Below are 18037 nucleotides of genomic sequence, written 5' to 3' on the forward strand. Positions count from 1 at the left end.
CTTATGCGGCTATGTTTTGGGGGTCAGAAATCCGATTACACCAAAAAATAGGTGTGTTTATTCAGAGAAATTACGTTTTTGCGTCTGATTTTCAAACTTAAAATATCGTCTGCTCTTATTAATTAGCATATTTGAAGTCGCCCTCGAACCATTAGGATTGAGTCCTAAAATGTAAAGATCTGATCATTAGGATCAGAAGTTATTTAGGGGGATCTGTTTTTATTTTGAGCACTGTACATTAAAAACACGTAACATTTTTACTACGTCAATAAATCAACGACAAATTACATCAAGTTAAAGTTTTACATACATTATTTTTCAGATTTAATTTGGGAAGAATTTTCCATTTTCTTCGCCATAATTACGAAATTTTATTTTGAATAGCTAAGTTCTTATGTACTCAATTTGAAATATGTAAAAAATAATTTGGTATACATTTATTTCCATTAATGATTTTATTTACTTTTATTTGATACGAAGATCTACCCTGAATTAATTTTAACTGTAAAATTAAGTATTTGGAATTGAGTGTTTTTATTAAAATTGTTCAATAGTTTTAAAATAACTATTTCTTTCTTAGTTACTTCTTTTCATATTTTCAGAGTTTTTACTCACTATACTTTTAAATTAGCGAATAAAATTTACTCTTATTTTTTTCAATAAACATCTGAGTGAACGGTAAAATATTAAAAAAGAAAAATTGATCATTTTTAACATTTTCAAAACTATTCTCCATTTTATTCCTTTCAAAAGCATGCATCTTCAGTAGAAATGTTTATTTCAATTTGTTTGTGGCTCATTTTATTTAGACATTCTGAACAAAACGAAAGTTATGACTTGGTTTACATGAAATAAATGATCTTAAAAGCAAAATGTATAAAAATATGTTCTTACATTATAATAAATATCTGGATCTTTTTTATCGAAATGAAGAGCTTGTTCGTATACTTTTTGAGCTTCTTGAGTTCTGAAAATATTACAGTTCATGAATTATATTATTTTTATCTAAGTAATTATAATTTCAAATAAAATTTAGAAACAGAATCTTTATTTCTGAATAAAAATTTCAACTTTTATTATGCATTAGTTTAAATTTACATCATAAAACTCAAATTAGTTTTCTCGTTAATATTTATTTATTCTGCATACCTTAAGCAAAAAAAAATTATTTCCAACATTTTAAAGGTCGAACTAGCGTTGGAAAATAGGCGCATCGAAATGTGGACATTTTTTTACTTCAAAATATTTCTAAGTTTTAAATGCATCGCTCCATATTTTTTACAATATGTAAAGGAATAATTTAGCTTCATATTTATGTCAAGGTATTTTTTTTAAAGTGTAGTTCAGTTTTTTTTAAATAAAGTTGACTACTTGCAAAAGGCGAGTTTCATTGTGCCCGATATTATGTAAATCCATTTGCAACTGAATTGAAAATTCAAAATATGACTTACATTGAAATATCTATTCTGGAAATTAAAAGCAAATTTTTAATTTAAGATAATAAAAGGAGTTACTCTAAGGAGTTACTTAAAGAATTACTCTTTTATCGAATTAGGAAGCAAAATAATTTTAATATTTAAATTGTTAATGGTATAGATTTCAAATGATTAATGTGGGTTTATTTTATAAACACTAAAAATATTTTAAAGTTCTTTTAATAAATAAAGTGTTTTATTTTGAATGGGAAATTTGCATTTAATTTTTAAAGCATATGTTTTGGTATCAGTCAAATTTTTATATTTGATAGAAATGTTAAATGGTGGCATTCGAATCATTTTTCTGAAAATAGTTACGTCATGGCAGCATTGATCTGCCAAATAGCTGCATTAATCTATTTCACAAATTAAACAAATTATGACTAATTATTATTTAAAAAAATTAGATACTTTTTAAATAGAAATGTTTTAATAAAGATATGAAGCTCAACTTCATAGAGTTAAAAAATTTGGAAAGCTGCAATAAAAGTTTTGCAGGTGGCATAAAGTAGAAAAATTTCTATTCAATATTTTACTGCTTTTCTAATTCTAGCTATAAACCTTTAAAATAAAATTTTAACTTCCAAATTGTTTCAAGTAATTTTTAAATTTTCTATCAATTAAAACATTTCAGCTTTTTCAAACCTTCCATCAGTTATTTTAAATACCTTTCTTTTTGAAATGGAATGTTGCAATAAAGGGAAAAACAACTTGAGTAAGGCACTAATCAAGTGCAGAAATAAACATACTAGTACTAGTTTTTTTTTAGTACAATCGCTTCAGTTCTGTAGGTTAGTGGTTCCCATTTTTTTTAATATGAAGCTATTAAAGATTGAACTCTATTGATGAACGGCTGAGACTTAATAAATAAATTTCATTAACAATTGAGAATATATAAATCAACAAAATAATCAGCAATTGTAATTTTATTATTATTATTAAAATATTTAATGATTAGGGGCAACAATATAAACCACAGGTTTAGAGCGGCATCTAGTCTATTTCTTAATTTGATTCAAGCGAATCCATAAACTGAAACACAATGAGCTGAAATACGGTTTTTATTAAAGAATGAGCAAAAAAGGACGAAAATAAACTTTGAGATTTGAGAAACCTACTTTTTCATTTTTGATTTTGGTTATTTTAATCGACCGAATTGTATTTTTTCATAAATGCATACCCTTTTCCTTATTTATTATATAGCGTCCCGCAGTGAACTGATCGTAAAGACACGGTTCCCAATAGAACACCAAAGTCAAGCTTCACTGGTTGCGGTCAGTAAGTGGGTGGGTGACCGCTTTGATCAGCCTGCGTAGAGACCGAGGTCCTAATTAAACTGTTTTACCGTAAAGTGCTCGACTTTGCGTGCAGATGGTCGGGCTACCAAAGCAGGGGATCCACCCCCTTTGCAGAGGATCAAAATTGCAATGGCATATCTTCGGATCATCCTCAGGGAATGTTCCCAGACCGTCGCCAGTAGCCCATTGTGCAGCTCTAGTGTGACGTAAATAAAGTACCTACCTGCCTCATTATATCTTGTTACTTAAAAAAACAAGCTTTTTTTGTTGTTTTTTCTTAAAAAGTATTAAACTTAAATAACTTAAGGAAAATAACAGAATTATTAATTAAATAATGAATGATTAATTACATGTATATTAAATTGCAAATTGTAAAATTCAGGATTTTTTTTAAAAAAAGTCCTTATTCTCTGAACCCCTGCAATCTTTAAAAGGAACCCTAATATTCCGCGAACACCATTTGGGCATCGCTGCTCTAGACAAGAACCTTCCTCAGCGTCTAAACCACATTTTTCGGTGTTGAAGGAGTAAGAACTGAAACTATGTCTTCTCTCTTTCAACTTTAGTCTATGTAGAGTATATATAGTCCAAACGTAGAGTCTACGTAGTACAAAGTAACTTATCATTTTGAAGAATGTTAGTCAATATGTAACAAGCTTCGAAAAAAAAAACGTTATGTTTTTCTTTACTTAAGATTATTTAATCAAGAACACAAATTTATGGGGAGTACAATCATCTAACTTTTGAAATTTTTTTTAGATGTTTTAGATTAAAAATCTGTTCTCGCAACAAGTAGTTACTAAATTAATGTCGGCATCTAGTAACATCTATTTAGCTACATAGAGTGAAAAAAAATCTGTTAAAATTAACCTACTGTACGGTAATTACATTTCTGGTTTAAAAAAATCATGTTGGTTAACAAAACCAAAATATATGATATTTAAACCTTTCATTTGGTAATTTTTTCGTTCATATGTTAGCGATTTGTCTGAAATTATGGATTTCAAAATTATTGTTCTTATTATCGCACATTTAATAAAAAATACAAATATGAAAGATAAATAAGCGGATTTTATGTCATGTTTTAAGGTATCATGAAAAAAAATTGCCAAATTTTACTGCATTTAGCCAATTTTTATATCCATATTATAAAACATTATTTTACGTTTAATTTTACTAAAATCATTACCGACGCGTTTCTGCAAAAATTACTAAGCTTTTTGGTGTTTTCCATATTCTTAGGGTTTTGACCATGCTTTTTTTCTCAGTATATGGCGTATCAAGAAATATTTGATTTTCTATTTAAATTTTAATTTAATCTAAGCTTCCGAAAAAACTGAACACTATTTTGCAAACCGCTTCATTTTTTGTAAACTAAACAATTCCATTGAATAGATGTGTTATTTAAAATTTATTTTTAATTGTTTTACCTTTTTTTGTTTTAAATAAATAAGCCAAAAGTTAGTTTTTTGCGTCTTTAAAAATAAACAATTTAACTAAAATCCAAATAATATATGGTATATTAATCTTAGTTAAATTTGGCATAACAAAACCCATCAAAAGAAAGTTTTAAATTAATTTAATTCCATAAAACTCACCTGTTTAAACGGAGTAAAATATCACCTCGATTAATGTAGGCCTGTATATAATCCACTCTCATGCTTATGGCTTGTTTATATAACTGAAAACAAAAACAACCAACAATACAATTATGTAAATATGTGTATTTAAAACCATTAATATATAATTACTTATACTACGTCATAAGTTTGTAAACTTCGAAATAAAAATTTATTCAGAAATAAAAATGAGTAAAACTGCAATTTTTTGAAAACTGGTGTAATTTTCTTTTTATGAAAAGGAATATTTTAGATTGTTGCAAATATTAAAATTGTTGAACAGGGAAAAAATTAAAAACTAGTAAACTTAAGTAATGATACATTTAAATTTTAAAAATGGTAATTAAAAACCAATAAGATATTATTTATAATTAAAGTATCATTTAAAATAATGAATAGCTTTTAACACATTAAGCAGCAGATTTTCTTTGACTAAATTTTTTAATTATCTTAAAAATTGCAAATTATTTTTATCCTTTAATATTCGCAAGTAGTAATTTTTTTATTACGAGCAACAACGTGCTATATCTTTACAGCAAAGCTCTTACAATATTTAGCAATAAAAGTAGTAAAATTCCCTTTCTAAATAAATGTTAAATTGATATTCATTCAATATATAAATTTCTTGCCACAATTTTATAACCACTGCTTTATTAATTAAATTTCATTACAAGTAGGAGGGAAAAGGCTTAGCCCACATTTTGCAATAATATTTTTTATTTTTTTAACCTTATACATCTTCCAAAGTGGCATCATTTGACATCACATATTATGAGCTATCTGCTTACCTTATTACTTTTTACTTGACTTTTATTGATAATTTTGCTTACAGAAGTATTTTTATTTAAATTATAAAATAACATTTTTATTAAGGATTTTTTTACATCATTATTTTCTGCTCAAATTATAAAGTAATCTTAATATTAATGATTTCGCAAAAGTGTAAAACTACGATCAAGCCTTCCTACTTGATGGTTTTCTCCCCTGTAAGGAATATTTGCGGAGATTTATTAAAGCATAAAACTCAATAATTAATTTATCTAAAAAATTTCCAAACAATAACTGTGCCATAAGAAATATTAAATATTTATTTACAAGCAAAAAATAATAAATCTGAACTGAAATTATAAGATGAATTTAGATTGTATAAATAAACTGAACTATCTGAAAATGAATAAGATATCTGGGTTTTTTTTCTTTCTTTTAATGTATGAAAACTTAACTTTATTTAGAAAAAAAATATTTATTTATTAAAAAATAAATTAAACTATCTTTACTTTTACCTGAGAAAACACTCTGGCTTTTAGTATACTGAAATAAGTTTTTAAAAAATTCAAGTTTTTTTTGTGTGTTAATAACAAATGGCCTAAAAAAGAAATCGCAACAAAATTGTAGATAAAATGAAATCACATATATTTTTTTCTTAATTTCACAAGCAAAAAGACTAAAAAAATGCTTGATTCTGATTGTGCTCATTAGCTAAATAAACGTTTAAATTTGATTTGCAATATTTTAGGAATAGATATATATAATGTATTGTATTGAACGTATTGAATAAAATACGTCAAAGTTTATTATCTCGCTTACAAATAGATTAAAAACAAAATGTAATATGTCACTTAATCCTTTTTTACCCTGATTCCATTCATCCTGAAATAGCCTAGTTGTATTCCAGCATATCAGAATGACGTTTCTGTATTATGCTTTCTTATATTTTCTCCCTTTCTTTTATTAGATAAATACGCTTGTTCTCATATTGTGAACAAAACAATTTTCGATTCTAAACAGTTTCATTATGGATATGAGAACATAAGCATATGAAGGAAATTTAAACTATCCGTTTGAAAATTCTTTAATAAAAATACTCACTTCATCAGCTTCTTCTAACCTTGAAATGTTTCTAGATATCAAATTGCCAAGATTTAAGAAAACATTCAGGTGGCTTGGAGCAATGCGGGCTTGATAAGATTCACCTGTTTTAGGACGTGGTAATAAGTCTTTTGCCTATAAAAATAAGACCACAATGATGCTGCTTATAAGTACTAAATGTTTTATAAATACTGTATATCACCAGTTGGCAAAAATGCTGCAAATTTGAATATACTATTAATTAGCTGAAGGGGAATGTTGAACACGTTGTATAGCAAGTCGCAATATAGGATATTTAACTTCACGTTTCCTCAGTTCGCGGCGGCGAGGATGGCCTGGTTCGTAAGGCACCGGGCCCATCTCCAAGAGGTCGTGGGTTCGATCCCCGCCGACCGAAGACTCCCCGTGTAGTAAATAGTGACTGATGCACGTTAAATCTGTCGTGTCTCAAAGTCCTCTATGTTCTCATAACAAATCATACCTCTGGGGGTTACTGATCCAGGAGTTTCCTTGTCTTCTGGATTGGTTCAAAATTACAAGACTACAGAGTTGAACATTAGTAGTCGTAAGCCCAAAATAAGGTCGACTGTTCAACGATGGTTATAAAATATAATCGAACTAAGTATGTGATAGAAGTGCAACTTTTTTAGAAGAAGTTGGTGAGCATGATAATGGATTCTTAAAAACTGTGTCTCTACGAAGTATAATCAGAATATTTATTAAGCATGTCATTGTTAGCTTAGCTGTGTCTAACTAAAACCCCTTTTCTCGACAGTTGTCTAGAGCACTGTCGGTGACTATGGCTACGAGATTAAACTATTTCAAGCAACACTGTGAGATAGACATGTAGGTATTCTCGCAAGTTTTGCCTCAGGACGTTATGAAAAATATCAAAAATTCTCCTCTTTTAAATGCTCTTTTACTTGCTTCCATAGCAACAGACAGTGTCAGACTCTGTGGCGAGAAAAGTATACATTTAGCAATTTATACTATACATAATACGTTTGGAAAATTCTTTTTATATTATACATAACTCTTAACTTTATGTGATTTTCGAAATCAGAAACACATAAGCCAACAGGCTTCCAAATTGCTTAATTAAAAATATTTTTTTATCGATTATTTATTAAATTCCTCAAATGTAAGTCCAACTTTATTACATTTTAAATTACTATTGAATAAAAATTATTGCCTTTAAATACTACTAAAATGCCAGTAATTGACATGTTAAATGATTGTAATATATCACTCGGTGTTTAGTTACAATTTGTAGAATTCAAACATAGAAAATGTATTTTTGGTGTTGAATATTTGATTGAGATTATATTTCACCCACACAAACACATGTTAGAAATAAGTGATTTTTTTCCCTCAGATCTAAATATTCATGAAAATTTTTGTCTTTTAGGTTATGGTAAACGTACAGTTAACTTTATTGTTCTGAAAATTTATTTATGGAGAATGTTTTTATTTGTACCTATTTTTATTTAGATTTGAGAAACTATTTAAGCCTAATAATTTTCTCTTTCAAAATAATTTGTGTTGTATTTTGTCTACAGTAGTTATGTTGTATAGTTACGATTTAAAAAATCTTCAAATTTACGAAAAATCATTCAATGTTTTTCCATTCTTTTTCTTTTTGTTTATCGTTTTATTGATTTCCTCTTTCTGCATTTCATTTTAAGAAAACAAATATTCTAAAAGAATGATATATGCTTCAAAAATATATGTTCTACCACAATGTGATTCTAAAATAAACAGACTTGTACCCTAGAGTATGCTTTTGACATATTTCAGCCAACGAAAACAAAAATCTTACATTTCAACAAGTGGAATTTCTCAATATTCAGATTTGCTTTTCTTATTTTGAAATTGTTTTGTGGTATGCATCCGCCTTTTTATAAGAATTTTAAACATTTCAGTTGTCATTGTAAATAGCAAACATAAGTTAAAAATCATGGATTTTTAAAGTATTTTTATTTTCAGAGAATGCTTCTAATAATATAAAATAAAAGACTATACAATACAATTCTATTTAATAAAATATACTGACTATTACGAAAATGAAATTCAATTTTTGAAAAACTGGAATAAATTGGAATATACAAAGATAAAAACTTGCTACGTTTTGCTTCGGTAACGAATGTATTTCTCACCAATTTTCACAACAAGTTGCAAAGTTCTTCAAGAGATTGACTTGGAAATTGTAATACAATGCTTTCAAAATAATCACCATTTGCTGCGATAACATTGTGTGGTTTGAGGGCAAAATTAACAAACCCACATAGAAATATTTCAGTGGGCGTATTTTAACCCACTTAATTGCAACAGAATACATTATTTTATTGTTTTGTCAGTAGTTGTACTTTGTAATTAGTTTAAAATTTTTTTAGAATAAATTTGGTTTCCTCCGCAGAACGCATCATACAGTAGGGAAGAGTGAAGTCAATTGTAATTCTTTTTACTTAACTATTTTTAACTAACAAAAAATCTAATTTATTATTAGTATTAATTGACAGACGAGTAAAGTAGACTATCCTCTACTAGAAAAAAAATAAATACCTAATTTTAAATGTTATTATATTAGTTATTAACAATTTCTGACAGTCGTGCACTTGTTACAATTGTCCCCACTTACGGGGTCAATTGTAACAGTTCATAAATTCAACTAAAACATAGTTAATTATACATATTATCATAGTTGTGATATATTTTTTTATTGATCGTTATTAGTAGTGATTTTAGTAGTGATATTTTAGGAGTAAAAATAATAATGAGCAGAGACCTAAAGGGTTAAACTTTTAACTTTAAGGGGTTAAAAATTTTAATTTATGCTGTGAAAGGTGACAAATAAAATAATGCACAATAATGTAAATAATGTGAAAGGTGACAAATAATATAAATGATATAGGAAACTATTGGTGGTTCTTAAAGAATTAAGTAATGGTTTGTATACATAAGATTATTTATTTTCAGCTGTTACAATTGTCCCTTTACTTATTGTTACAATCGTCCCCAAGACGAAATTTCAGCTTCATTTGTTAAAAACAATGCTAGTTAATTAACAAAACTAATCTTTTTTTTTAAATGTTAATTAAGGTGTCCACTGACATATTCGGTTAATAGTTTTTATTTGTTTAAACAAAATTACTTTGTTACAATATAATATTCTAATACCAAAAAAAGTACTTACGTAGCGTGAAAGTATCTTTTGTGATGTAACTCTTTCAAAAGTACATTTAAATGATTGCCAGCAGGGGTTTACATGTAGATTTATTAAATACCCCTTGTGCGCCACCTAGGAACCAAATCTAGAACCCGACCCTCGAAATTTTTGCTCTGTTACAATCGTACCCTGTTACAATTGACCCCATTCTCCCCTACATTTTCTTGCTCTTCCTGTTTTTCTTCAATTAAATTTTCAATCGGGACACTTAGTTTTAATATTTTATAATCTAAAACTGTTGTTTCTCCCAAATTGCAAAAAATACTGTTTTAAATTCTTAATTACTTTGATTAAAATTAAACTAATTACAGCATTGTGTAATACAATAAAAGTTTTTAATGTTCGTAAAATGAATTTTAAAGGTAACTCTTTTTATTTTGATTACGGAAATAACCTAATTTCTATTGCTTTTTAAACTGTTGTTACTTTTAAAAAAAATCTTGATGCAGAGCATGTAAGAAGGCAAGATTTATTTCTGCTATTTGTATTTTTTTGCTACATTTAACTTAAAAAACCCTTTTGTATTTTCTTTGAGATTTAAAAGACATTTACCCTAAAATTACGTAATTAAGTTTTTTTCTTGAATTATTTTCACACATCAAGTTCCTCTTAATCCATAGACATTCGAATTTGTCATATTGCATACCATATTTTATGAGAAAACTTAATTTATATGGATTTTTCCAGTTATTTATTCTATTTTTTTGAGAAAAATATGACTCCTGTATAATTTCAGATAGGTATGAGTTGTTTGTTTCATAGATTTGTTGTAATTGTTGTTTCTAATGCTACTTGCCATACTAGCAAGCCTGCTTGGTGAAACCGAGCAAATTTAAGGCAGAGTGTGCGTTTCTTGTTTTTCAGTGGCGCCTTCTATGGCCAAGAATTCGACTTCTGCCACACCATACGTCGCACCCCTTTATAGGGCGGACCCATTCATACACCCATTCATTCATCCACACATCGTAATTTTGACCTGAATCAGAAAACGATCGATCTCCAATCCAGTACCCCCAGAGGTTTTGATTTGTTATGGGAACATGGAGGACTTTCGCGACTTGACAGATTTAACGTGCATCAGTCACTTTACTACACGGGGAGTCTACGCCCGGCGGGGCTCGAACCCACGAACTCTCGGACATGGGCCCAGCTCCCTACCGACCAGGCTATCCCAGCCCTCATAGATTTGAATTTGTCAAATTGATTGCATATAAATTATATTTTAATAATTTTCCTTAAAAATGTGTTTAATCAATCTATTCTGTTCACAACACTCACAGCAACACCAAATGTTGACTATTTCGCTGCCCTTTTTTCTACGTTTTTATTAATTTTCTTCCGTTTTTATCCAGATTATATCTTGCAATCGAAATTTTACTAAAGTATACAGTTTCAATCATTTCCTACAAGCGGAATTTATTGTCCTTTCAACACTAAATCAAATATATCGTCAAAGAAAATTCCTTATAACTGACTAGGGCACTCAATTTTTTACTGGATATCCGTTCTGGACAACAATTGCTTCTTGAGAACTGAAAAAAGAATTTATCGCGATAAATTGTTCAAAATTAGTTTATCAACAATCGAAATTCTAAGTACTTTAGTATTAGCTGGAGCATTAAAATTGTAACTGATGCTCTGACGACATTCAGACTTTCAACATTTTGTAATTGGTAAAAATAAAATTGATTTTCATATTAATGCCGAAAGCATTTATCGTCAATCAAGCTAGAGACTACTTTCAGGTAAGTCAAATTGTAAATGTGTCTTTGAGCTTGACGAAAATGAAAATTTCCATCGTTTTATGATGCTTAAAAGCAGAATTTATTATTTTTATCTGAAAATAAAAATATTGACCACAGAAATTTCGATCAAATTTCAATTGAAATTTTTTTATATGATAACAATGCAGTTTCAATGGTTTCAAGTTCTTGATTTTGTCGAAATTTTGATTGTTTTTTATAGCCAATCGAAGTTTTGAAATTTTTCCTTAAACAAGCTAATAGAGAAAAGGCCAACAAATACATGAAAATAAATAAAAATTTCAAAACTGCATTTCTAAAGTAGACTAATGAGGAAACATTTCCATTTTTGATTGATCGAAAGTGAAAAATGCATGGCACTTCACTTTTATACTTATTTTTATAACTACTGAATATCTCCTCATCCTCAATCTTTTGAATTGGACACTGCTTTTTTTTTTTTTTAATAGTCTGGCTAAAACATTTTCTTCCCTATTATCAACTTAAATTTTTGATTTTTGCTTTATTATATATGTAGGAATTTTTCCTCTAGTCAAACAATGTAAAAATTAAAAAACGATTTTAAGTATGTACAGTACAAGTATAAGGCAAAATAATAGTTATTCACAATTTCTTAAATTATTTATATTTATTAAGGAAATGTAAGTTACAACTTTTTTTTAATTTTGCTCGATTTTTTTATTATTTATTTATAACCCGTCAAAGAATCTGTTGTAAATCAATTTCCAATAATTCTTTCTCTCATGTCCTAGAGATTATACAACCCATTGAAAATGTGTTCAAATATAACGGAACACGTTTTTTTGAATGCTCAACAATAGAGAGCACTTGTGTAAATTCATAGTGAAAAACACAGGGAGAGAAAAAATGTCACGTATGCGCCTTGTCGGTCTGCGGTTTGATTTGCTTGTCAGTGTCGCAGGAAGATGATAAAAATTGAGATTTGATCAAATACCTAAACTAGACGATCAATTCACACAGGATATTAAAATAAAAATGATGGGGGTGATTCCCCCCCCCCCAAAAAAAATTAAGTGATCAACCGACCCTCAACCGTTTTAGTGAAACGATGAAATAATATTGTTTAGGTGTTACGGCCAATGTAATTAATCGCTTGATATAATTAATAACCGGTTATTGTTGATAATAATCGAATAAGTCGGTTACAGTACGTGTGGCTGTATGCTGGGCAGTGGCAATTATTCTTAAAAAAACATCAGTGTGGTGTATACCGGGCAAAAGTGAACCAAGCAGGAGCATTTAACCTGATAAAAACATTAGTATGTGGTAAACCAGGATGTGACACTCACTTCCCTTGATTACTCTGATAATTCAAAACAATAAACATTGATTATTATCAGCAGCCGAATTTATGCACTATTTTCAATAAGGGGAGTAGTAACAAGAGAAAGATAGAGCTGTGCGAGTTCTAACTTGTTTATTTCTTTTTCTCACTTAAGCAATTAAGGAATTTGATCAAATCACTTATTATTTTCTTTAAGGAAATCACCCCACGCAGTTATGTTTATATCTTACGTGAATTGATCTCCTGGCCTACTTCAAACAACAACACAATTATATTATTAGTTGCTAGTAAAAGTAACTTCATTTTATACTTAGATCAACCTTAAAAGTAAGATCTGGTAAAATAAGCAAATGTACCCAAGATCTGACGACAAGCCCTGACTTACGAATGGGGAAATTTACACCACACCGTTGAGCATTTGGTAAAGCCCCACCAGAACTTTATCTATAGCCCAACAAACGGCCATATTGTTTTCAGCCGCGGGGGCTCAGGAGATAAAGCATTCGTCTGTCAATGAGGTGATCCAGGTTCAAATCCCTTCGGTGGCTATATGATACGAATTCAGTTCCCGGTTCGTACAGCACTGACTTAAAATATCCTCAGTGGTAGACGGATCATTGGCTAAATCTCACTTGTCTTCGGGCTAATTTTGGAAGATTCTCCTCTCTGTATAACGTAAATTTGGGTTAGTTTCATCAAAAAATCCTCCATGAGTACTAGTTTGAATAAATGTTTGATCTAGTAGTCCCCTTGTCCTCTGGATCGGGTTCAGAATTACAAGGCTACGAAGTTGAACCTTGAAAGTCGTTTTGAGTCCTTTGTACAACGCCGGTTACAAAAGAAAAACAAAATCATCTCTTTAGACCTATAGATTATATAATACAAAATAGCTCCGTACGCAAAAAATACGCATACTTTATTAACACTGGCTATCAGTCTGTAGTATGGAAACCAATAACAGTTAACACTGCTTAAATTTGTTACAAGATTTTTTTTGCCGTATGCCTGTTTAGACAGTGGGGGTGCGATTGTTCCTGTTTCTAAGTGGCGCCATCTATGGCCAGGAATTCGACTTCTGCCACGCCACTCACACAACCACAGCCCGTTTATAGGTGGGTCACATTCACACACAGAGGAGAAAGGGCATAGAACACACAGAGAGAGAAAGAAACATCCATGCCTTGCCCGGGATTCGAACCCAGGACCTTTCTGATGCAAGGACAGTTCCGTTAAAAGATTTATGAGTATAATAACAGTAGATTCAAACATGTTATGGGGTTTAAGGTAATAGGTTAAGGTATAAGGTAATAAGTATTATGTCAAAAATTTCGGTGAGAGTTGATTTATAATATCGTCCAAAATGTTACATCCTTAATATGTCGATAGGTATTATCGCACTTTTTTTAAGCTTAATTGCACGATAATATGTCTCAACGTGAACAGAAATCTGAGTAAATATTCCATTCTATTAAGGTAGCAGTGAATATACACCGTATTATGGTATTAGATACCGATAGTATACGGGACAGAACTAATAATTAAAATTACAATATTTCTTAAAGTTATAAAATGGGATTTATCTAAATTATAAATACTCTTAGACAAAATTAAACGCGTGTAGTCAATCCGTTTTTCCGCAGGTGTTGCAATCTCAATAAAATTACTAATTCATTCCCGGATGTTGATGCAAGAGAAAGTAGAAAATAAGATTTCTATTTCGTGAATATCCTTATTATGTCCAAATCATGATTGTCCTAACCTTTCTAAAAGCCTTCTCCGCATCTTCATACATAAGTAAATGGTGATATGTTCTCCCAACGTTTATATGTGCTCCAATGTCATCTGGCTGAATTCTAAAACATATAAAAAATGCAAATGTATTATATACAAATATTTTTAATATTCTTTTGAGAATAACATATTAAAATACTTTCATCAATTATAGTTAGATTTGAAATATTGCTTAAATATAAAAAAAGTTTAATTTCAGATTTTTTTTTCTTAAACGAAAATATTAAAGTATCTGACTAGTGCAAAAACATGATTTGGGGCAAAAGTTTTGAAATTGAGTTATTATAAATTTTAAATTCCTGTACTCTTAGTTTTCTAAAAAAAAACTTTACTTCTGTTTGTACTGTAATTAGTCTTTACTAAGTTATAATAGTTTTTGTGCAAGATGATAACAATGGATAGACAAAAGTATTTAAATACATTTATTTCAAAATCAGATGCTTTTCAAATTTTAAGTCATCTTAATACACGATATCTCATATTGTTTTTAAAATTATTGTCCATAATTGTTCTTGATTGTTTATTATTATATTACAGCACACATGGTTTGAACTACAGACTAAGAGAAAAAAAATATATTAAAAAAGTATCTGACTAGTGCAAAAACATGATTTGGGACTAAAATGTTTGAAATTGAGTTATTATAAATTTTTAATTCCTGTACTCTTAGTTTTCTAAAAAAAACTTTACTTTTGTTCGTACTCTAATTACTCTTTGCTAAGTTATAACAGTTTTTGTGCAAGATGATAACAATGGATAGATTAAAGTCTTTAAATGCATTTATCTCAAAATCAGACTAAGAGAAAAAAAAATTATGCATGTTTTTTCGCAAAGACAAGAAATTTTTTTACAAATTTGCTTTTTAACTACATTGATCCCTAACTCAGTAGTATATGCACTTGCGCTTAAGAAGTTTTATTTTCCTAAGGAGATTTTATTTTAGGCGATGAAACTTTTCTTATAGTGCTTAGCATAAATTAAATTTTAAAAAAAAATGCCTTATTTTTGCCTTTTTTTTACAAAAATGAAAATTATTATTATTTTTTGGAAATTTTATACGCTTTTATACATAATAAAACAAATAAACTAATTTTTGTGAATTTTATGTTGATATTAAAAAAACTTGTCAAAATTGGTCAAACACCTTAATATATGCATTTAAATAAGTTAAATTTTACAAATGACATTCAAAAGTTAGATTTCCAAATTTCCAGCAAGTCTCTGTATTTATCAAGTATCTATATATATATTTCTCTTACACGGCGACAAAAAAAGCCTCATTATAACTCCCCGAATGGCAACGCTAGAAAATCGACCAATGATTGCCGCTAAAAATGTCACATGCCAAATCTAGCTGAGATGGCTCAGCATATAGCGCTTTTAAAAACGGAAACTGAAATAACCTTAAGCTAGACTGAAGTGAGTAGTCTTTGTCGATAGATCTCTATTTTAGTATTTTGTCGAAAGCACTTTTTTTCACGAATTTATATATTGCGAATTTATTTGACGATTTTTGATTTATATCACGAATTTATTTGTTTTATTATTGTTATGAGTTATTCATTGAAAAATGAGTCTCAGTCGTGCTGTTACGCTTTAAGATTTTATACTATAGCGCATTTCTAATAGGTTTAACGAATTACATGTCCTTTATTTGAATTCAAATTTATTTTAATGACTTAGTATTTACTAAAAAGATTTAATTTTTTTTTTAAATGTTGTTAAATGGATTTGAATGATTGTTTTGAATTCTTAGAATTTTGTGTACTTGCAATGTTAGTAGCGAACGAAGCGAGCTTGGTTTGCGAAGCAAACCATATAAGATTGCGTAGCAATTTTCGGGGATTGGCAAGCGTTACCGAGCAGGGGGCCACTAGACTTTTTTTTATTTTTAAGATAACAGTTTATTTGTGTATTTAGAACTGTATCGAGACATCATTTGTAATTTATTATCAATATTTTTATGCATCTTTTAAAGTTATTCTCTAACTGCATTCATTTTTACGTAATGTTTGCAATTCTTTACAAACTGATTCGTCCAAACTTACATTTTCAATAATTTATGTGTCAGCAACTAAGGCGAAAAAGACAAAACTTTTTAGAAACATTATTTCCCAACCAAACAAACTAACTTTCTAAAAAAAATCAATTTGATGTGAGAGTGACATTTTGTTTTCCTTCTTTGTCAGTATTTCGAAAGAATTTGTGTTCCTATGTTTTAAATATTCGTATTTATGTTATTTTTTTCCAATAAAAGAAAACACGGTTTGTTTAAATATTGTTATACATACCTTTATTACTCTGTTGCATTTATAATTAACTTAAATTTCCTTTAAATGAAAAAAAGATGAAATTTTATTTAAAAAAACCGGGAAAAAAAGAAAAAAAAAGATATAACCTTTTCATCAGCCCACACGATTATATCCGCAGAAAAGAGTGCTCTCTTTTGCGAATATAATCGTGTGGGCTGATGAAGAGATTATATCTTTTTTTCCGATTTTTTTAAATAAAATTTCATCCTTTTTTTTTAAACTGTTATTTGTTATTTTTTTACTTATTATTTCCCCCCCTTTCTTCATATGTCTATAATTTTTCTTTATTTTATCTTCATTTTGAGCTTATCTAATGAGTTCTGTTTACTTGCAACTTATGCGCAATAAATGAAATTTATTGTTTTTCTTAACTTTCTTCGTGTTTTCTTGTATTTATGCATATATATATATATATATATATATATATATATATATATATATATATATATATATATATATATATATATATATATATATATATATATATATATATATATATATATATATATATATATATATATATATATACACTAACAGATAGATAGATATAGAAGCCTGAAGTTGTGTACTAAACTGTTATTCGATTTATTTGAGCTGTATTTTCTGGAAGTTTCTCCTAATAAATGTTTTGAGTATTAAGGACTGTTTTATTCATCTCCAATCGAAACGAACCCTTGTGCTCGGTACAGTACCTTTTACGAGACGAAATTTACAGGCAGACCTACATTTTTATAGTCATGATAGCTTTACCGGCATAACCGGATAAAAGTATTCATGTCTCTGACTGTAATGTAGTGTAAAGTTTTTTAAGTCTAAAAAATTTCGATGCATAAACTTTTTGATGCTGGACACTCTAATCTGTAATTAAGTTCATTTCACAAATGTTGTAGTCAAAGACACAGTCAATAGTTTCAAGCACTGCACTAATATGTTAGTTCTTACAGTGATTTCATAAACAGTAGTTAATAAACAGTGCTTCCGTAATTTTTTAACATTAAAAACGCTTTTATAAAATATTAATGCTGGAAGTACTCCAAAAACGTGAAAAACGCATTAGTGTGTCATTACAAAGCATTGATATTGGGAAATTACAAAATGGGTGAAACGATCTTGATCATAAATTAGATCATTGTTCTGTAACAAGTGCCACATAACGAATAATAATTTTTGTGCATTATTTATATTAATGATAGGTAACAGTTCCCAAAATGTAAATGTTTTATATCCGGTTATTTTTTTTTTGTACTAAATTAGCATGTTTTCATTTATTTATAGTATTGCTTTTTAAAAATATTTCAATGGAATTAAATTTATTTTAAATTTTAATTCCTTTGGAGGTGTGCTTCTTCTTTTATTGAACTAACTTTAAAATGAATTA

At 28.7% G+C, this 18037-nt stretch overlaps 1 protein-coding gene across 1 annotated transcript in view; it reads right to left on the reverse strand.

Moving 5' to 3' along the window:
• Positions 1-18037, reverse strand: part of LOC107447383 (protein O-mannosyl-transferase Tmtc3) — a 136822-nt gene that overhangs the window by 23740 nt on the left and 95045 nt on the right. Inside the window, exons 12-15 of the mRNA XM_043039139.3 lie at positions 14316-14409; positions 6262-6396; positions 4372-4454; positions 895-967 (exon numbers count right to left, since the gene is read on the reverse strand). Of these exons, the coding sequence (XP_042895073.2) occupies positions 895-967; positions 4372-4454; positions 6262-6396; positions 14316-14409 (385 nt within the window). The remainder of the gene's footprint in view (positions 1-894; positions 968-4371; positions 4455-6261; positions 6397-14315; positions 14410-18037) is intronic.

Source organism: Parasteatoda tepidariorum, chromosome 6, assembly GCF_982258835.1.
Source record: "Parasteatoda tepidariorum strain Cologne lab strain chromosome 6, Ptep-v5.0, whole genome shotgun sequence".
Taxonomy (NCBI): domain Eukaryota; kingdom Metazoa; phylum Arthropoda; class Arachnida; order Araneae; family Theridiidae; genus Parasteatoda; species Parasteatoda tepidariorum.